General features: G+C 41.4%; 1 protein-coding gene across 3 annotated transcripts in view; it reads left to right on the plus strand.

Annotated features, from left to right (window-relative positions):
- LOC124266354 (inositol monophosphatase 2-like) overlaps positions 1 to 21,700 on the plus strand; it is a 33,805-nt gene extending 12,105 nt beyond the window's left edge. Inside the window, exons 1-10 of one of the 3 annotated variants that reach the window (XM_046701160.1) lie at positions 8,158 to 8,345; positions 10,268 to 10,362; positions 11,306 to 11,439; positions 12,461 to 12,565; positions 14,021 to 14,066; positions 16,211 to 16,319; positions 18,309 to 18,414; positions 18,962 to 19,046; positions 19,430 to 19,496; positions 21,510 to 21,700. In XM_046701160.1, the coding sequence (XP_046557116.1) occupies positions 10,285 to 10,362; positions 11,306 to 11,439; positions 12,461 to 12,565; positions 14,021 to 14,066; positions 16,211 to 16,319; positions 18,309 to 18,414; positions 18,962 to 19,046; positions 19,430 to 19,496; positions 21,510 to 21,616 (837 nt within the window). In that variant the 5' untranslated portion in view covers positions 8,158 to 8,345; positions 10,268 to 10,284 and the 3' untranslated portion in view covers positions 21,617 to 21,700. Of the gene's footprint in view, positions 1 to 8,157; positions 8,346 to 10,267; positions 10,363 to 11,305; positions 11,440 to 12,460; positions 12,566 to 14,020; positions 14,067 to 16,210; positions 16,320 to 18,308; positions 18,415 to 18,961; positions 19,047 to 19,429; positions 19,497 to 21,509 lie in introns of those variants that run through there. The other 2 variants (XM_046701162.1, XM_046701161.1) reach the window with 2 other exon arrangements.
- Positions 21,701 to 22,721: the final 1,021 nt, after the last annotated feature.

Here is a 22,721-nt window from a genome sequence, read left to right on the forward strand (position 1 = left end):
AACAAATGCACGTGCTAAAATGAGAGGGAAACTCAAACGTCTATCATCCAAGATGTCACTTTCTGATGTTTTATCTTGGTAAGAATAATTTTAAAAACGAGTACAAATATTTTTTATGTTATGTGTTAGCCAATCAGATCGCCGGAGGTAGTGAAGTCGAGCTAGTTTGGTATACTTCCGGCACAGCAACTCGAGCAGGATATATTGATTGATGTGTGCGTAATTGTCCGGTTTTCGATCATGTCGCCGTATTTCCGTGATGAACCTTTATGTATTATATAGTAGGGGGTGTTGATACTAAACCGGGGCCTAGTTTATCGATTTTCTGACCCGCAGTGGGGGCCTGTGAGTTTGACCGTGAGTGACACTAATTGTGCATGTCAATCCTAATTTCTACATTATAAGTCAATAAACATATATGTTATGGTTCTGATAACAGCAATCTCAAAATTAGGTGACATTGTCAGGGATTCGATTTTCTTTTTTTAATACAATTTATAGTATTACAGTATGCCGGCCGTTTTGTCATTGAATAACGAAGCAAAACAAAAAAAGGTAAGTTTCCTTCACGTTTATTAAAGTATATCGCGATATGTCTCAAATGTGCTCCAGGGGGTTCAGGTCTTGACTCAGGTCCGTCGTTTGTGGGGTTATCAAGAATGTTGACACTTATACAGTCCCATCATGTGAGGAGCTATGATGGTCAAATACAAGAGTAGTTTCTTGAAGAATATCGACACTTACAGTTCCATCGAGTGTGGTGGGCATCGCGTCGAAAGCAGGATACTAATGTTTCGCCACAGCTCATTACCTACATGAAGATTTGCCCCATATAAGTAGTAATAGCACAATAATTCTATGTTAACAACATGTTTTTATTGTGTCAGTAAAGTGTCATCATATTTACAATAAACAAATCACTAAAGCTGTTCTAAAGCTTACGCTTCACTACCGAACAGAAAGAGTTATAATATGCTGGTTTTATAGTCTGAAAAACACGTTTAGTCGAATCTTACGAAAATCATTCGGAGCCAAAAAATGGATTTTACGGGCGCATTAGCCATTTATGAGGCCCCATCATTATAGCTTGTTTGATCTTGTTTAGGTTCGCACTAAACGTTATTTCAGCTGTATGAACGCGGTTTGTAAATAATAAGGCTGTAACGATGCATCGAACTATCGATGACTTGCAATTATGGAGTCTCCGATATCAATTAATCGATGGTAGAAACTATCGATGCATCGATAGAATGTGTGACTATCGATAGTTTAGTAATTGCCTTACGTTGATAAATGCTCAATCAAAATGGGTATTTTATATATATATTTTTTTTTTTCCGGGGGATTTATTGTTATTATATATTGTTCTGTATTTTTTATTGTTTTGGGTGCATACTAGCAGCTTCATTGAGTTTATGTTTTAGCTGTTTACTTGATCTGGGTTTCAAGTTTCTTGCCAGTTATGAAAGGGACTGAAACTACTTCAACTTGTTTTTATTTCATATAAACTACACATACATTTGGGAAATGATTTCACATGAAGCAATGCAAGGAGAAAAAACACACTTTTGCAATAGTATTGCAATAGTTGGTCGCAATAAACTATCGATATCGCAATAGTATGTTGCAATAGACTATTCGCTATCGCAATAGTCATTCGCATTGCTTTGCCTTATTTTCGCATCGATAGAAGGACATGTTCTTCGGCAAAAAGGCGAATAGCGACTCGAGCCACCTCCAGACTATCCCAAAACCTGCTGTGGGTGATAAATCGCAAAAATACTTTTTACTGATATTTTATGAAAGATTGCAGTGCAATAACATGTTTTCATTGCACAAATTCTGATTATGAAATTAGGTTAGAAAGGACAGTTTGATGGATTTTAAGTTTAAGAAGGTTTACGCTTTGAATCATCGTGCATACTGTGTACATCTGAGGACTTGCAAAGTGTAACTTCCATCAACAAACAAAATATTTAAGACATTTGTTGTCAATAGATAAGTAAAAAATATGAACTTCATGGTTGTTCAAATCTACACTTTGCCACATGATTGTGTTATATTTGGCATTCTCACTAAAGTACATTTTGTTCCATCCGGAATTTCGAACCCCACACTCTCAAAGTCAGGGATCTAAACGCCAGCACACGAAGTCAGCGATCTAACCCACTCAGCCAGCGCAACGTCCACTTAAATGGGACAACTACGCGTCTGGATCATTAACACATTAATCATTGCCATAAAACATGTAGGCAACAATACGAAATCAGCAACATCATTCAATACGGGAATTAAACCTTATGGTGACCGAGTTTTGTATTGTGTTTCCCATCTCCAGTCCTCTCTCTGAATTTTCATTCTGACGTAAGATAATACAAATTTTTTGTATCGATGTGGACTGTTTTTTTTGCCTCGATGTGACAACTGGAATAGTAACATAACAGTACACAGTACTGGAAAGAGGTCATGGGTCATTAGTGTGTTGATTTCTGAAGATAAACCGGCTTGATGAGGATGACCTTGTTACGTTCAATAACGGGAAAGGGCCACTTCCCTTCCTCTGCCCAAGAAATGAAGGAGAGCAGTAGCATCGCCACTTTTGTTTCATAGTAACTTCTATTCATAAATTAAGAATCAAGAGCATCTCAAATCTTTCTACAAGTCCCACAAGACTGACAAGCGGAGTGACTTTCCAACAAACGACTGTCCCTTTATGTCGGGCATCATTTCAGCAATACCAGCCGTTGGTGTCTAGATTTCACGACTTATGGGGTCAAATAAAGTCATTCGACTCTTGTTCGAAGGTTGTTTGATCAAGGCCTTGGTAAAACTTTTAATATGGTTTTATGGCTGAGAATTACACCATTGTTGGAGAAGTCGTAGACCACCACGCTCCTCTAAAGACAAGAACTGTTACTGTTCACTTGACAGAGGCATGGTACAACGACGACATCCGTGCAGCAAAAAGAGAACGGCGTAAACTCGAAAGAAGGATGCGACATAGTGGGCTCACTGCACATAAGCAGATGCACTCCCTAGCACGAAATAGGGTAAAAGGGCATTGGTTGAACTGGCGAAGAGGAAATATTTCACTGACATTGTGGAAGCTGCAAAATATTCAAGATCTCTAACAGACTACTGTACAAGACAAAATCTCAAGCCCTTCCTGACAATCTTCCTCAATTGCTGAAACATTCTCATCATTCTTCACAGAAAAACCTCGCCCACAGCTCATGCCGACATAAATATGATGGATATTCCAGAGCTGTCTTGTTTCCCACCAGCGTCTGAGATCGAGGTGTGACAGGTGATTGTGAGGAGTCCTACAAAGTCTTGTTCACTAGACCCTATGCCTACTTGGTTGTTGAAGGAGTGTCTGGATGAAACAGTACCAACAATAACCAGTGTGATCAATGCTTCATTCAATCAAGCTTGTGTTCCAAGCACCTTCAAGTTAGCATCTATAACACCACTGATCAAGAAACCTCAGTTGGATTCAACCAACCTAAAAAATTATAGACCAGTTTCGAACTTGCCCTTTGCTGCTAAGGTTATGGAGAGAGTGGTAGCATCAAGGCTCCATGATCATATCATCAGAATTGGAAAAGCAGAAACGTTGCAGTCTGCATACCGATGTCATCATAACACGGAATCACTTATAAAGTGCTACTGTTAACCTCCAAAGCAAGGACAGGCCTAGCCCCTGTGTATCTCCAGGAACTCCTTCAGGAGTACAAGCCCGCGAGGTCGCTCAGATCCATGGGACAAGGCACGCTGTGTGTTCCACACGCAAGGACCACCACCTATGGAGATCGATCCTTCGCCAGAGCAGCTCCACGACTCTGGAATGATCTGCCATTAAAACTGAGACTTGCAAATAACTTGGCCACTTTAAAAACCAATCTCAGACCCCACCTTTTCTCAAAGACTTACGCCTAGACTGAGTGGACATTGTTGACACATGTGACATGCATCCTCTCAAAGCGCTTTAGAGTAGTTATACTGACTGGATTCTTGCGCTATATAAGTTCTTAGTTAATGATGATGATGTGACATGCGAAGGGCAGTTCCAAATTTGACGGCGATTATGTTCAATGCCGTTTCTCATTTTGATTGTTACCATATATTGATGGTGTTTGAGGGCTAGTGACCTAATGGAACCCCTATGCATGTGTTTGTAATGGGTACCACGGTGGGACTGAGCCCGCGATTAGGGCATCATTTTTCATGTGTTTCACGAAGCCACCAAATTCTGAACATGGGTCAGTCGGTCGGGCAAAAAATGAATAAAGACAAAATTTTATACCAATGTAATTCTTTTAACAATTTCTCGCGTTCTTTGGACGTGTGGCAGCGACTGATTATAAATATAAACATTATATATGACGAGGCGGTACGTTTTAGGTTCGAGTCGGCGGTGTTCGAATGAAAAAAAAAGTCATTTTATTTTTATTTTTTTATTTTGGGGGTTTTTTTTCCCTTTTTTTTGGGGGGGGGGAGTGTCAATTAAATTAGAAGGGTCGGTCGGGCGATAAGAAACACAGAAAATAAAAATGCTACCTTACCTAGTATCATCTGTTTGATACTGATTCACGTGCTTTCTTTAATATAGACGTATTTTGTGCCCCTTGAATTCGCCAAATATTATGGAATTGTATTGAAATGCCCCCTCAGAAGAAGACGATCCAAGTGTCCGTGTTTGTTGTGATAGACACGAACACACAAGTAAAGTGTGGAGAATATTTACCCATGTAACATTCTGTCATATTTTAGATTACAGTATATACACTCTCTCAAAAAAGAAACGCAACCCCTATCTAAATATCTGACATCATTTCTAGAATAAAGATGGTGAATGTAAATTAGAATTTTCTTCAAAATACTGTTAATACGTTCCCATCTGATCAGTATAAGCTCCCAAACGGAACCATTGTCACACATGATGACCTTTGTATCCGTGTTATTTGAGAAAGTGCGAAATTGTCATGTACAAAATGCTAAAAGCCTGTTGCACGTGCAAATCGTTGAAAACACAGTTCATGTAGAGGGTTTTAAAAGCACGCGTAGTTTGTAATTTTTCACTCATAATTTGCTCTGCAAATCAAGTTCGAAAATGCCCCGTTTGAGTACAGCAAATTGAAATATTGCCATTGGTCGCATTGAGGCCGGGGAAAGCTTTGGAACAGTTGCTCGTCATCTAAACGTACACAAAACAACAATCTCACGACTTTGGAATCGTTACACACAGTTCCATGCAATTGAAGATCGTCCCAGGAGCGGTAGACCTAGGATCACCACACCGGCTCAGGATCGCTTTATTCGACTCAGCCACCTACGTAATCGGCCAGCCACACCCACCATCACTGCAACACAGGTGCCAGGTTTGAGGAGAGTATCGGCCCAAACCATCAGGAACCGTTTACATGAGGCAAATTTACGTGCAAGAAGACCAGTTGTTGGGCCCGTCTTGAAACGCCAACATCGACGCCAACGTCTCAGGTGGTGTACTAACGAAAGGAGATGGACCCTAAAAACTGGAGAAGAGTCTGGTTTAGTGACGAGTCTCGTTTTCTTCTTCAACGACGTGACGGTGAACAACGTGTCTATAGACGAGCAAATGAACGTTTTGCACCGAACTGCGTTCGACAGGTCGACAGATTTGGAGGAGGAAGCATCATGGTATGGGGAGCCATGTCTTACAACCAACTGTCAGACTTGGTCATCATTCGTGGCAATTTGACGGCACAACGGTACATTGATGACGTCTTACAGCCACATCTTCTGCCGATAATCGACCAACAGAGGGAGTTGTTTCAACATGACAATGCCCGCCCTCATACAGCTCGTGCAACAGTGGCATTCCTACAGAATTCAAACGTCAACGTGATGCCGTGGCCCTCAGATCGCCAGACATCAATCCTATCGAACATCTGTGGGACCAGCTGGATCGTCGTGTTCGTGCACGTACACCACAACCGCACACGTTTGTTGAACTGGCCGCAGCACTCCAGGAAGAGTGGAGAGCAATCCCCCAGGAAAACATCCGCCGTCTGATTCGTTCTGTTCCGAGGAGATGCACTGCTGTGATTAGAGCTCGTGGCTCTACAACGAGATACTGAAGACAACGCCCCCTAGCGTAAATTGAGAGTTCGATACTGACCTGCATTAACTGTTACCTTATACCGTGCTGACCTAAGGTTCACCATGTCAAATTTCATGGCGTTATCTTTAAAAATACAAATGTAATAACCAGTTAAAATTGATATAAACATTACCAAAAAAAACAGGGGTTGCGTTTCTTTTTTGTGAGAGTGTATATGTATAGTAACATACAAGTTCTCGTTCTTTTGGGTACAGTCCAATACGGGGAAACCCTCAGAATAAGACACATAACGGTAACACTGAAATGCCCAAATAAGTTTGTTTGTTGTTTAACGCCGCACTCAGTAATACTACAGCTACACTAAACGCCAAAAGAAACGTTACCCTCCTTCCTTAATGACGGAGATACCTATCTTGAAGTAGTATCTTCAGCTGGCGTTGTGATGCGTGGACGTCCACTTCTTGGTCTGTCTACGGTTATCCCAGTCTGCCTGAAGCCCTGAATAAGTCTTATGACTGTGATACGGTGGCATCCGTGGGCGTTGGCAACAGCATTGTATGCCGACCCCATCTGCACCATCCCAGTGGCTCTTTCTCTCCCTTCAGCTGTTAATCGTGGCATATTTCTCGTACTTGTGTATCAGATCATGTCTTCTAGGCTCTCTTTATACCCTATAGAATCATTCTGCATGTGAAATGGATGCAAATACTGTTTGAATATTGCTGCGTTTTGGCGATTGATATTGCTATGTGTAAAATGGAAATGGAAACATGTTACTTTGCAAGCAAAAATGTTAACAAAGATAATTGTAGGTGTTCCTAAACATTTTTTCACAATAACAAAGACACGTTTTACTTGTTTTCACTAATGCAAATCAGCAGAAAATGTTTTCAAAGACTGAAATCATAGGAATGATTATTTTACAATTTTACACACTCTACAACAGTTGTTTCTTATTTTAATAGTTGAAAAATGGTGACTTTAAATGGTTTATCATTGTCCCAAAGCAGAAATATATTTCAACCTGTCTCTTGGACATCAAAATGACTATTATTGGTTTATTTCGGCATGGACGAATATACGACAATTTAACTCTTCTGAAAAAGATGCATTTCACCCAAATATGAATGCATTTGAGAATTTGTATTTGTAATTTGCATAAAGCTGTGTTGTTAAGCTTTCTTGTAAAGTTAACACTTCTAAAATATCTTTTTTAGAAGTAGTTTTTCAGTAATTCATAACGATAGGAGGGTAACGTTTCTTTTGGCGTCTAGTGCATATTGGCGGCGGTCTGTATTTAATCGAGTCTGGACCAGACAATCCAGTGATCAACAGCATGAGCATCGATCTACGAAATTGGGATACAATGACATGTGTCAGCCAAGTGAACGAGCCTGGCCACCCGATCCCGTCCAAATAAGTGTGTGTGTGTTTATTTTAGTTTTAGCCGCTTTTAGCAATATTCCAGCAATATCACGGCAGGGACCCCAGACATTGTACCCATGTGGGGAATCGAACCCGGGTCTTCGGCGTTACGAGCAAACGCTTTAACCACTAGGCGATCTCGCCGCCCCACCAAATACGTGCACGTGGCATGTTTCTTTTTTGGGTGGGGGTGGGGACCCACCCGTGCTCTTGTAGTTGGGGGTTGGAAATGTGAAACCAATAATATGGTGCCAACCCCGATACTCTCTGCATACTTATCAGGAAAAGTCGAGCTAGTTATCGGGGAGACCTAAAAATATTCTCTTCACGGAACAGTACAGATTGTTTCAAAATACAAAAAAAGTACAAATCCCACACATAGATAAACAACTGGTCGTACTGCTCGTATTTATGTATCCGTGGAAATACATTTGAACTACACATACATGTAAGAATAGAAAGCAGAAACGCTACATGTATTCATTCCTGTCCTCGTTGACGCGTCCTTATCGGCGTATGTGGTTCGTGTGGCTGATCACACCCATCAAGAGCCTCGTACAAGTTCACCGTGACCCAATTACACACTCATCGCGCTTTGGTTGTGTCCAGTTGATATCGGGGCCTAGCGCCAGTCTGTCACCTAACTCTCCCCAGATTCGCTGAGTGGCTGCCTGTTCACGGCACGTGGAGCCTAACGCTACTCTTTTGCTTAGCTAGATAGCCCCACGAGGCCATACCCGTTGGGTGCCGTACTCAAGTCTCTTAGCTCACTTCTCTGGACACAGGGTTAGGTTCTGAAAACTTGAGATCATAACGTGTGAGTACCTGAAATAGAGTATTTTTAATCATTTATTTTTTAATCACACATTATTTTTTATCCCCCGCCGCGCGTTTACGGCGAAGCGGGGCATATAGTATTAGGCTCCGTCGGTCCGTCCGTCCGTACATCCGTACGTACGAATTGGAATATCTTAAGAACCGTTCTCTAGATTCTTTTCATATTTGGTACCTAGGTTCGTCACAGTATAAGAAAGGTCCAAGTCAGGTTTGGTGACCTTGACCTTCATTTCAAGGTCGCAAGGGGACTTTCACGTTTTACCTGCATGTTAAGCTATCTCAAGAACCGTTCACTGGATTTTCTTCATATTTAATACAAAGCTTTATCTAGGGAAGGCGCAGGGCCCAGTCGATTTTGGTGACCTTCACATAATTTTCAAGGTCATGGCGACACTTTGAAGATTTCAGCATGTAAACCTGCATGTTAAGCTATCTCAAGAACCGTTCTCTGGATTGTCTTCATATTTTAAATCGAGCTTTATCTAGGGAAGGTGCAGGGCCCAGTCGATTTTGGTGACCAAGGTCACAGTGACACTTTGAAGATTTCAGCATGTTAACCTGAATTGACAGCAAGATATTTCAAGAACGGTTCACTGGATTTTCTTCAGACTTTCAAGACTTCCCTTAAATGTTTTTCAATAAGGCAATTTCTTTAGTACTATTTTTGCATATTTCATACACTATGACATTCATGTCAAGGTCAAAGTCAGTCTTGTAAATATGTGTGTGTTTGAACACCTAAAGAGCAAGATATCAAGAGAGGTTGACTGGTCATGTTTTTGTTGACATTTAACTTAAACTTTCATTACTTTATAAGTTTGATTTGATAATTTGCGGCGGGGGATTATGTCACCTTAGTGACAATGCTTGTTTTGTTTTTAATACAGCTCATGATTGTGGAGGAACCCATGCTGATCATTAACACAACGTGTCATGTTTACTTTTCAAGATTGACCGAAACTTCACGTGCTCGGATCATGACATGACGATATCTGTCCATGCGTACACATCGCGACATAGAATATTCAAGGGAGGCTACTACGTTTTTTTTCTATTTATCTGGATTTTTTCTTTCGCACGTAGAATGAAACAGCATGTAGCGGGAGTCGACAAACATTACGTAACTAGACGAGAAGGATGCGGTGAAGTCTTCCAAGGAATGAACAGTTAGGCCTTTCTTACGAAAACATATAGCAAATCGTAATAAGTAAACATGATGTAGACTGAAAAAGATATTAGTCTTAAATCCGCCATAATCGTCACAGTAATAAAATAACGTTTCAGAAATGTATAGATAGACTGTTGTCAAAAATTTCCATGGACCATATTCAATACTGGCACAGCGGTCCCTGCGACGTTTGCGTCAAGGTTAATATTACCTGTCGTAACTCTATAGTTTATCATATATAGGCTTACGAATGTCGTAGCGCTACGAACGTTTTGTGGATCGGGGCTTAGATTCGAAAAGTATGATCAAAATTACGAAACATGATTTAACATCGAATCGTTGTATTAGTAGTATTTAATACACAGAGATATAATAAATATAACATATGTTACATTTGACCACTTTCTAAATGGCATTGTGTATTCACATGGTGGTATGTTCAGGGGCGGTGGTGTGTTGTATTGGTTAAAGTATTTGCTTGCTGCTCCGAAGATCTAGGTTCGATTTGTGTGAGAACTGGCAACTGGCACCAATGACGTCATAGTGTAAGTGAAATCAGTAGTGATGTGTTTATGATGGTCTATGAAAAAAATGAAGACATTGTAGTGTGAAATGACAAAACTGATGATGTATTTTCGTCGTCGGAACTTGCTAATAACTGACATGAAATATTTGCAGCAGATAAAGTAGATGTCGTCATGGCAAAATGATTAAAAGAGACCCCGGTCTTTCAGGATCGCCTGACGCAGAGATGTCGGTCAAGGTTTCGGAGGAAGATCTCCAAGGCTTTCTGGACAAGGCGATTGATCTTGCCAGGACGTCGGGTAAGGTGAGAATAATTGATGTTTTATATATACATCACCCAAAGCTTCGCTCTGATAATGTTTCTGCACCATACCGGTGCTCGAGGGTTTTTACCAAAGAGGGATAAGATGGTTTTGGTTTGGTTTGTTGTTTTACGCCGCACCCAGCAATATTCCAGCTATATGGCGGCGGTTTGTAAATAATCGAGTCTGGACCAGACAATCCAGTGATCAGCAACATGAGCATCAGTCTGTCCATTTGGGATACGATGACATGTGGCAACCAAGCCAGTGAACCTGACCACACGATCCCGTTTGTCGCCTCTTACGACAAGCATGGGTTACTGAACACCAATTCTATCCGGTTTTTACTTATGATGGAAACGCCTGTGAATTGCTTCATGTCAAACTGACATGTTGTGACATAACTAAAGCATAGTTCCAAGTGAAGTGAGTATAGTTTTACGCCGCCGCAAGCAATATTCGAGCAACAGCACGGTGGGGGACACCAGAAATAGGCTTCACACACGTCCTCTTGTGGGGAATCGGAACCAGGTCTTATGCGTAACGAGCGAATGTTTTAACCACTAGGCTCCCCACTGCCCAATACTTCTAAGAGGCGTTGGACCAAACTCACTCATACATGTTTTTGTGTTATGTTCATTAAGCAAATTTGGATGTGGTAAAACATTTTATCGTGATTCTGAATGGCACTATCAGAATGTTCACGACACCACTCCTTTACCTCAATATAACGCTATGGCAGCTTCACACAGTACATTGTTTTAAACTTTACTTCCAATCACATCTGCCGGCTGCCTTCGGCTCCTCCTGTGAGCTTACTTTATGACACTTCGTCCGTCGACCGTCGCTGAACTTAAACCCCCAGGCTCTTCTTCTCTTCTTGAACACATGAATATCCTTTCACGAAAGGTGAGCTAATGAACCTGTGCTGCTCCTGTTTTACAGGTGATGAGAGAAGCATTCTACAAGGACAAGAAAGTGGACAGAAAGACAAACCACGCTGACCTGGTCACGGAGACGGATGGCGCTATAGAGAGGAGTGTTATAGCAGCCCTCAAGGAAGAATACCCAGATCACAGGTACGAGTGAGTTGAGTGAGTGATGTTTGCTGCCGCTTCTTATGAAGGGGAGGGCGGTGGGGTAGCCTAGTGGTTAAAGTTTCCGCTCGTGACGCCTAAGACCCGGGTTCGATTCCCCCCATGGGTACAATGTGTGAAGCCCATTTCTGGTGTCCCCCGCCGCGTGCTATTGCTGGAATATTGCTAAAAGCGGCGTAAAACTAACATCACTCTCTCACTATGAAGGGGACTGAGTTGGAGTGGGGTAGAGGGCAGGTGGGTTTATCCCCGACCAACTTAAAAAGACGCTACTTTTTGTTACCCTGCCTGTATCAAGGGAATAAATCAAGGACTGATCGGCGCGGCGTCGGTATAACAGCATTTTGAGTACTGTAACAATTACTGATAATTTAGCATGGGCAATCATTAAAGACTTTAATAATCGTGAACACAACGTTAAACTCTACTTCACCTAATCCCACCCAGCAGAGGAAGGACCCGTGAAGACCCGGGTTAGAATTGGTCTTCAGCAACCAATGCTTGTCGTAAGAGGCGACTAACGGGATCGTGTGGTCAGGCTCACTGACTTGGTTGACACATGTCATCGTATCCCAATTGCCAGGGTGCCTGTCGTAAGTCTGTGTAAGGTACGGGAATTACGATCACTTAGAGTTAAGATCGATTCGTACAAGACCAGTAGTTAAGGTAATGTTTCGTTGGATGTTGACCTTAGTTCGATTCTGGAGATACAATTTATAAGTCCCCGCAAGATATGAATACAGCTTTGCTAAATATCGGCGTGAACGGCTCACTCACTGTGTGACCTACCATTGTTCTGTCATATCCCTGTATTTAGGTAGGGCGGTGGGGTAGCCTAATGGTTAAAGCGTCGGCTCGTCACGCTGACGACCCGGGTTCGAATCCCCACAGGGGTACAATGTGTGAAGCCCATTTATGGTGTCCCCCGCCGTGATATTGCTGGAATATTGCTAAAAGCGGCGTAAAACCCATCTCACTCACTCACTCATATCCCTGTATTTAGGTTTATAGGCGAGGAGACAGCTGTTGACGGCAAACCGTGTAACTTCACAGACGACCCCACGTGGATCCTCGACCCAATAGACGGAACAACTAACTTTATACACGGGTATGTATTCGTGATCACCCAGATATAACTACTAGTGGTGGTCCGATTAATTGAAATAATCGAAGATTGGTCGCAGTGACTAAACGACCAAGCAATCGATCATGTTTTCTCATAATCAAACACAAACGATTCTGGAACACTTTTTGCATTAACAATATTTTTCACACGGTTGGTTTTGTCTGTTACATTTTATGAGCACTACAAGCTCGTTCCAAGTCACAAATGAATTTATCTTAAAGACCCCAAGAAATTTATGTTCCTAACATACTAGTCATTTTGATGTGCAATTTGAAAAACACCCTAAAGAACTATATGTTTTTCCTTTATGTTTTTGTGTATTAACAATAATAACCAGGAAACTTTCATAAATGAAGCTAACCAATTATTTTCGATGCTTTATCGGTTGTAATGAACCAACCATCAATTATGTGATTTTAACCAATTCCCAACACTAATAACTACCCATCTGCGGTGAGTAACCAATTTGAGATATTTGGCATCAAACACATTGGTGAGATCGAATTACAGGTCTGTGATTGGCTACCGTATGGCTTCTGTTTGTGAGATGCGTTCTTTAACAACTGGTTGTAAGATAAATGGTACTCGTGTAGTAATCTCTATATACTGTAAATCTTGAAATTAATGCGAGGGTGAATTAAATGCGAATGGCCTTTGCTAGTATACATTTTGTCGATCTTCTCTCATGAATACGTTCTTAAGATTTTCAGTGTAATCATTCGCTTAACCAACGAGATGTATTTACAGTAAAACGTTGTTATGCTGAACTGCCTAATGCCATATCGTTTAAGAAAACGACAGAGGACGCTACAGTGCCATAATAATATATATATTAGAAGGATATCATTCCGGACTGGACCCCGACAACACATCAAGTGACGTCGAGTCAGTGGAGACTTTGCTTTATAAACGTGACGTAACCTCAACCTGTTCCCTGTGTATGTTGCGCATGCGCTACACTGCTGGCGCTTCAGTAAAGCGTCAGCGCAACATACCAAGGAAACCAGGCTGGTCGTAACTTGGGCCTAGATTTTCGAAGCTCTCTTAGCGCTAAGATAGTCGTAAGTTAATGTTAATGAATGGCATTTTACGACTATCTTAGCGCTAAGAGAGCTTCGAAAATCTAGGCCCAGTACCGTAACACCAGTTATGCACCTTCGTAACTACTCGCCTCTTCCCGTGACCTACGCCATCCGGCCTACACGAGTAGTTACGATTGCAGTTATGCATAGATAAAATCTCTATCCCCTAAATACCCATCAACCCACCCACCAAAGTCTCCTCTTTCAGAATTGTAAATGGTTGAACTCATGTCTTCTACATGACCATTAGTTAATTGCTATTAATTAAGGCTGTGGCTACACATATTGATTCATTTCAGACGCTGAACAGTGAGTCCCGTTACACGCCTCTATTATAATCTCTTGTATATTACAGCATTCCAGACTTTGCCTTCTCATTAGGTCTGACAGTTAACAAGGAGGTAGGTTGAATACTTAATGTTGTATGATACGATGGTATTTTGACTCGATGCTGGGTGTGCATTCAAAAGATGTTTCAGTGTAGATTTTGATTGTGTATTTTTTGTATTTCGGTAGTTTTCGTAACCGCCTGTGTCACGACGGTAGCCGAATGGGATATTCTGACATGTTACACATCAACATTCCTTGCCACTTTCCCCTTTCCTCGCCACTTTCCCCTTTCCGTAACCACTACACAGTTGCGTGTTGTTAAATATTGGATTAAGTTAATTAGAATGAGAAATCATCGCTACCCTCACCAATGTTATAACATGTTAACAATAATGGATGAATGTAGTTGGGTGTCTGATTTAAGAATGTTAATATTTACATGTGGTTTTTCTTACATGTGGATAAGCCAAGATGTTGGCAATGTTTCGTTATTCTTAAATATTTTCTCTCAACGTCTGAAAGACATATCTTTTCAAACGTGGCACGCAAGTATTAAAACCGAAAGTTTTTAAGATATTATAGTAGTCTAAATTCTCTTTTAGAGCCTGAAATGTACATTCTCCATTTGAATGACATATCTTTAATCAGAGCATTTCGTAAATTTAGAATTTCTTTACACAACCTTAGAGTTAACAATTATCGTAAATCTAAAGATAACGATTTGAGTAATTAATTTTGTAAATTTATAATATCGGGACATTAGAAGATGAATTTCATGTTATGTTTGTCTGTGAGAAATATTCAGCTAAAAAATATATTCCATCTCACCTAAATGTGCATAGCATAGAGTACCAAAAATGTCAAAATTATTAAAAATGTAGCCATATGTTTTAGAAATGTATTTAATTTCGTCTAACGTCACTGTCACGTGATACTTAAATGTATTTAATTAAAGGTCACATGCAACCAAAAAATCAAACATAATTAAAACACAATTATCACTTCTTCATGACATATAATATGCATTGCTGGTTATGAAAAAACAAATAAACAAAATTATAAGCGTTTTATCGCAAATCAAAAGTGCAATATTTTGTACTTGGGTTTACCTCCCTCGAAACGAAGCAGCCGGGATACCGAACCCAGTCAGAGCGGGTGAGTGTGCACTCAAGTGTAACGGCTGGTTCATTAGCAGATGCCGCCTTCACGGCTCATTGTGTGTGTATATATAGAGATGTTGGGTTTTGTAAATACATGCTCATTTTTTGTGTATAACATTTTGCAATCAACAGACATCATAACATGTCATGTGTTCAAGTATCACACCTGCCTGTCTGTGTAATTACATAATGTGACAGAGACAGAACTCGGGCCATAAATCAATGCGTTTTGTTTATGGTGTATAGCCTGATTGGTGTTAAGTTCAAATTGCATGTGGTCAGTGATCGCAGTTGTGTATTGAATATTGTCATTAGCAGACAGGCAGGCAGACACACAGGTGTCAATAAAACAAGACATTGAGTTTTGTCTGTGACAGCGACACATCTATATCACAGTTAGAAATTGTGTCAACGCTAAATAATGACATTGCTTTTAAGTATCGACCTGAGAAAGTGACTCGGTAAGAAGAACGTGTGGTGAAATAGACAAATTAAATTATATAAACAGTTTATTTACTGTCATAACATATAAAAAGCTCGCGCCTGTGAGATATCAACAAAACATTATGAAAATAGCTCACACCAAAGCCTTCACCGAGTATTCACCACACAGCCCGCTTCCAAGTTGCGCGAACCTATGTCACTGCGCACGTGCTATGAGCGCAGCCCAGCTGTTGAAACCCGTATTCCCCAGAAAAGTCTGGGGAAAATTAGTGAAACGTATGAACTCCGATTTCGCGCGTGTTTTTTTCATCGCGTTATTTTTCAACTTTATAAGTTGAATTTGCATTTTTGACGCTTTGTTTCGGTAAGTCCATACCGAAAGGTATCAGAATCTGCAAAGTTGTGTTTTACGTTGCATGGGACCTTTAACTTTTTTGTACTCTAGGCCATGAGGCCCTTATACTGAATAAATCCTGTTCTGTTCTGTTCCTTTCCGTAACCTGAAGGACGTTCGCCCCTCTCAATGAACATTACGGTATCGAGGGGAAAGAAGGTCACGCGTCGCGATGTTTTTTCATGTAGTTTTTAAAGGGAGAATACCTTTGTTGCAGCCAGTAGTAGGAGTTATCTACCTTCCCATACCAGACATGATGTACACAGCAATAACGGGGAAGGGAGCTTACTGCAATGGGAAGAAAATAACAGCAAATGTGATTCACGGTAAGACCACAGGATTCTCAAATTCTTATCAAAACAGCGAGCGAGTATAGTTTTACGCTGCTTTTAGCAATATTTCAGCAATATCACGGCGGAGGACACCAGAAATGGGCTCCCACATTGTACCCATGTGGGGAATCGAACCGGATCTTTGGCGTGACGAGCAAACGCTTTAACCACTAGGCTACCCCATGACATCGTATCCCCATTGCGTAGATCGATGCCCATGATGTTGATCACTGGATTGTCTCCATTATTTACCGCCGCCAGATAGCTGGAATATATCTGAGTTAAACAGCAGTAACATCATTTCTGGAGAAGGATATTACTTACTATCAAACAGACATAAAACACTCCGGTTGCCCTACAGAAAAGGTTACCATATTTCTTCCAACAGATGCTCCGGCGGCTAGTAATGTCACAATTCACTCATGTTGAAAGCTGACACAGTGGTTACTCCCAATTCTACAATACAAAGGGTACAGGTACCAAAGCTATTATAAGTCGTCTTGAACATATCATAAACCGAAACCCTAGAACCCTACCTTGGCTCCGCCAATGCAAAACATTTGTTCGAACCTCCCCTCTGGATCCGCCAATGGGTTGAGGGCTTGCCCAACTTACATTTTCAAAATCAAGTGTAAACCCGGGCTTGTTTTTGTCCCCCGCCGCAACGCGAAACGGGGGACCATGTATTCAGCGGCGTCCGTCCGTAGGTACGTCCCGATTCTTGTTAACGCGATATCTCATGGACTGTTGTACCCAATGTCTTCAAATTTGGTGACAGCCTACATTGGGGGATTACACAGACACCAGTTGATTTGGGTGATTTGGGTGATCTTATCTTCAAGGTCACCACAACACTTTGACCATTTTTCAAACTTATTGACGCGATATCTTATAAAACATTGCACCCAATGTTTTCAAGTATGTTGACAGCCTACATTGGGTATTATGCAGACACCAGTCATTTCAGGCATCTTGTGTGTGACTCTAAAATATAAAGTAGTAAATATAGATATTCCATTCTTTAGCGGCGGGGGACATTGCCATATCAGTGGCAAACACTTGTTATAATGGTAGCTACGCCCCTGACCGATGTGTATTTGAGTTCAAGTGTGTTGTATATAGTATATGGTATTTGATGTAAGATAAAAATGAAATTCAAGACTGTGAACAAGATCACAAGGCAGGGATCATTTTGGACCGCGTCCTTGAGCCATACGCGCATTGAAATATGAAATGGCGTAGCAAAGACACGCAAAATCACGGGCCCTTATCGCCCATATTGATCAGACATGGCGCATTACAATTCAACACCTGGGCCCTGACATAAATCGTATTTACCTTAATATCACCATGATTATTTTGTCCAGATGACACGGGAATAAACATTGCTAAATATAATGATTTTCCATTTAAATTATATCTCCTGATCTGCTGGGCGTTGTCTTGTATACTGAGATTAAGATTATCGTGTGTATTTCCTCGTAAACTAAGCCGGAAATAGAAATCAGCTGTGCATCCGCTTTCTCTGCCTAATAAAATAACGTTTGACTAAAATAACAATTTTGATGCTTGGATCAGAAGGATTTTATGTGAAACTATTATTTTATCAGGATAAATATTTTTCAATATTGTGTTATTTTAGTCGCAAAGGTTTAATGACTATGTCCCCGACACACGCACGCACGCACGCACGCGCGCACACATACACACACACACACACGAAATATGAAATAACTAATAAAAATAATATAGACAGACTGACGCTACGGATAACAACTTCTTTATTTCGTGAGTGCGACGTTTCGATACAGGTTTGTCTACTTTGTAGCCTACTGGTCTACTTCCCAACAGAACTTCGTTTTTCAGATAGGGCACATCACCGTGACAACATTTAATATTCACTTCATACATGTCACATGTTTTGTTAATATATGTTGTATGCGTCAAGAAGTGTACGTGGTGACGATGTTGATGTTGTTGCAGAAGTGAGCCAAGCCCTGGTGATGTCAGAGGGGGGTAACGGGCGAGACGAGAGCATCATGCGGAACCACTCCAGCAACCTGCACGAAATACTCACCCACAGTAGAGGGTAGGACATGTCCCTTAGTCACAGCGGAGCTATGAAGGCTGAAAGTTCGAGCTCATTAATTTAGCAGTGAGTGAGTGAGTTTAGTTTTACGCCGCCTTTACCATTAATTTAGCAGTGAGTGAGTGAGTCTAGTTTTACGCCGCCTTTAGCAATATTCCAGCAATATCACGGCGCGGAACACAAGAAATGGGCTTCACACATTGTAACCATATGGGGAATCGAACCCGGGTCTTCGGCGTGTCGAGCAACCATTAGGCTACCCCACCGCCCCATTAATTTAACAACAGTTTGGTATATATAAGCTAAAAAGACTTTGTTCTTTTACAGTTATAAATGTATATATTTCTTTGTTAGGAGATGCGTTGTGCCTTTCAATTTCCCAAGGGATATTATAGAATATTTGATGCCAGAACATTTCTTTGGGAACTGACCGAGTATATGGTTATAATGAACTACCATCGTACGTTTTCTTATCATTGCATTTAACATTCGTATATGTTATGCAAACTTGTGCCATTCAATGATCATTAGGACTTGTGTTTTTCAGGTTGCGTGCGTACGGGTCGACGGCGATTGATTTGTGTAAACTTGCCAGTGGTCAAGGGGAAGTGTATGTCCAGTATGATTTGCACATTTTGTGCCGATGTTTGGGATATGGTGTAGAAATACCGGCGTGGTCTTAGTTCGAGAGATCACTTTACTTACAAACAATGGGTGCATTTAAGGTGAAGGGGTTCACACCGGGCCACTCGTCATGGATCCCACGGGTAGGTGGTTGAATATTTGATGCCAGAACATTTCTTTGGGAACTGACCGAGTATATGGTTATAATGAACTACCATCGTACGTTTTCTTATCATTGCATTTAACATTCGTATATGTTATGCAAACTTGTGCCATTCAATGATCATTAGGACTTGTGTTTTTCAGGTTGCGTGCGTACGGGTCGACGGCGATTGATTTGTGTAAACTTGCCAGTGGTCAAGGGGAAGTGTATGTCCAGTATGATTTGCACTGCTGGGATATGGCGGCCGGCGTGGTCTTAGTTCGGGAGGCGGGAGCCACTGTCATGGATCCCACGGGTAGGTGGTTCACAGGCTTCTTACAGTGAGAGGGTTAACACTGTTAGAGAGGCGCGGTTAGGTGGTTCACGGGCTTCTTACAGTGAGAGGGTTAACACTCTTATAGAGGCACGGGTAGGTGGTTCACGGAATCTTTACACTGAGAGGGTTAACATTGTTATAGAGGCTCGGGGAGGAGGTTCACCGACTCCTTACAGTGTTTTTACCTACCGATTTTGGTAAAACGTGTTGGTGGTTCACGGGCTCTTTAGAGTGAGTGGGGTAATACTGACTGACTGACTGAGTATGGTTTTACGCCGCTTTTAGCAATATTCCAGCAACATCACGGCGGAGGACACCAGAAATGGGCTTCACACATTGTACCCATGTGGGGATTCGACCCCGGGTCTTCGGCGTGACGAGCTAACGCTTTAACCACTAGGCTACCCCACCGCCCCGAGTGGGGTAATAACTATATACAGGCTCGTGTTGGTGTGTCACGGAATCCTAATAGTGCGTGGGTTAACGCCGCTTCACTGGGAATAGGTGGCCCGGTCGTCCACAGCGATGAAATTCGCAGCGCAGTTTCGTCACATACTCTTAGGGGCGGTGGGGTAGCCTAGTTTTTAAAACGTTCGCTCGTCACGCCCAAGGCCCGGGTTCGATTCCCCACATGGGTACAATGTGTGAAGCCCATTTCTGGTGTGCCCCGCCGTGATGTTGCTGGAATATTGCTAAAATCGGCGTAAAACCATACTCACTCACTCAGATACTCTTGGGTTCGAACGCCAGTTTACTCTGAATCAAGTTATAGGTTTTGTCAGCGCCACACCCGGTGCGTGTGATTCAACAAAGTTTTAGACCTACATGATTTCGGGCTTTTCACCCACATCAGACTGTCAAGCCGTGATGAAATTAAAGGCACAATAGCACACATTTTCGACAACATTTTGGCCTATATTATACATGTATGTATATGGGCATATGCACTCACTTTAGCTTCCTATTGATGTAGTAAAAGGCTGATTATCCCTTACGACTCGTCTGAAATCGATAACTGAAACTACGATTCGAACAGCTTTCAAACAAAGAACACTTCCCAATTATGGAATGTAAAGAATTGATCCGTACATCAAAACTGTCGCACGCGGTATTGAATGTGTTTGCCGAACTGGTTTCAATCACAAAAAAAGTTGTGCATGGCGTATTCGTAAAGAGCGCTCCAAGGGACATAACTCTATGGGGTTCGCTTGAATAAAGTTCGGCCGGTAGAGGGCGAGAGTCGATTTAATGCAACGTTGTATTAATTGATTTGAACTTTTTGATTAAATATTGTAATCTTAATACGTATTTCTTTTTAATACATTATATGATAGCTTCCCCGAGGGCTGATAGTAAGTTTTATTGATAAAAATGCAATATATTTTTAGAGAAGTGAGGTGTGATACAGTGCCCCGGGTGCAGGCATATTAGCGCTTAGTTAATCGTAGGTCAATGTCATTTTCTTAAGGTCGTTATTGTAAAAGTCAGTTTGGTATGATACCAATCGTGTCGTTTTGTTTTGAAAGATTCAAAGATGGAGATAAGAGAATGGACCCAGTTCAAAGCCTTTGACAAGTTTCAGAAGCTTACATTTGTAAACAACTGATTTATGATTTTAGCTACCTCTGGGTCTGGCCAGGGGAATGCCCGCCATGTTGTCCCATAGATCCAATGTATAGGACCGATACCCTAAAAAATCGTCACTACCTCGATCAATGTCTTGATGTTTAAAAGATATTCAGTGTAATCCAATTATTAATCAATTTACATTTTGTGCAACGTATTTTAAAAACTTGTATGGCCTTAACATAGACTTGCAACAGTCGTAGCAATAAGGTTGCTTCGTGCGACAGCACACGAGGCTTCCGTGAAAAGATAAGCTTCCGGTGATTATGTACAGATTGTCGTTAAGCTATTTTCCATGACATGCTTCATCTGCATTCATCACAGAAATCTGTTACGGTGTTAATATGCAACATTCTCTGTCTACAGGTTCCGAGCTGGATCTGATGGGCAGACGTGTGCTGGTAGCTACCTCAGAGTCTCTGGCCAGGGAGATTTCCGCCATGTTGTCTCATATATCCAATGGACGGGACTGATACCGTCCAACCTTCATTTCCCGCAGAATGTCCCGTTTTTAATATATATACTGGTTGTTCACAGAATGAAACTATTTTCGACTCTGTTGTCGCATTTTTATTTCTGCTGTCCGGAGGTGACGACTAACGGATCGAGTGTCAGGCTCACTGACCTGGTTGATACATGTCATCATATCCCAGTTACGTAGATCGATGCTCATGATGTCAAGCACTGGATTGACTTGTGCAGACTCAATTATTTACAGAACTCTGTCATATAGCTGAAATTTGTGCAGCATTAAACAACAAACAAATACTGTTCGGCCTTCCAGGTGGCAGCCAAATTTTAGTTACTCTTAGTTGCAGCAAATGGACGCACATCAGTTAATTATAGTCCCAGCTTGCACAGTTGGACGGGAAGAAGCAAGATTAATATTGCTTTCAAAGTCCATTAAACCGGACTGTGCTCTCCCCAGTCGAACTGATTAGAAAATAAACCCGAATCAACCAACAATGGTCACGGAGAAGTGTCTCTTTGGAGAGGTTTCAAGCATTATTTGTTCGCAAAGCGCAGTTTCCGGGCTGTTGGAGTTATATTGTTATTAAATCAACCTATCCAACACCTATATTGTTTAACAGTGACGTCTGGCGGAGATGGGGCGGTGGGGTAGCCTAGTGATTAAAGCGTTGGCTCGTCACGCCGAAGAACCGGGTTCGAATCCCCACATGGGTACAATGTGTGAAGCCCATTTCTGGTGCTCCCCTCCGTGATGTTGCTGGAATATTGCTAAAAGCGGCGTAAAACCAAACTCGGTCAGTCAGGTAGTCAGTCTGGCGGAGGGAACAGTGATTTACATGTATATGTTGGTGGATGAGATTTATTTATGTATTCATATATTTGTATTGAGAACTGATATAACAACTCTCTGTGTACACAACAAGTGTCAATCACAAACAGCCGAGAACATTTTGTTATAAATATCCTACATTTTTCGCTCATATATTTCACAACATTACAACAGGACGTTAACAATATAAACTCTATCTTCTTTATCTTGTTAAAGCCATTAAGCGATGTAACAACGCTCGTCTCGAGTAGAGAGGAATGTAAGTGACGTATGCTAGT

This window comes from Haliotis rubra, unplaced genomic scaffold (assembly GCF_003918875.1).
Source record: "Haliotis rubra isolate DU_JTF1 unplaced genomic scaffold, ASM391887v1 Scf125, whole genome shotgun sequence".
NCBI classification, from domain to species: Eukaryota; Metazoa; Mollusca; class Gastropoda; order Lepetellida; family Haliotidae; genus Haliotis; species Haliotis rubra.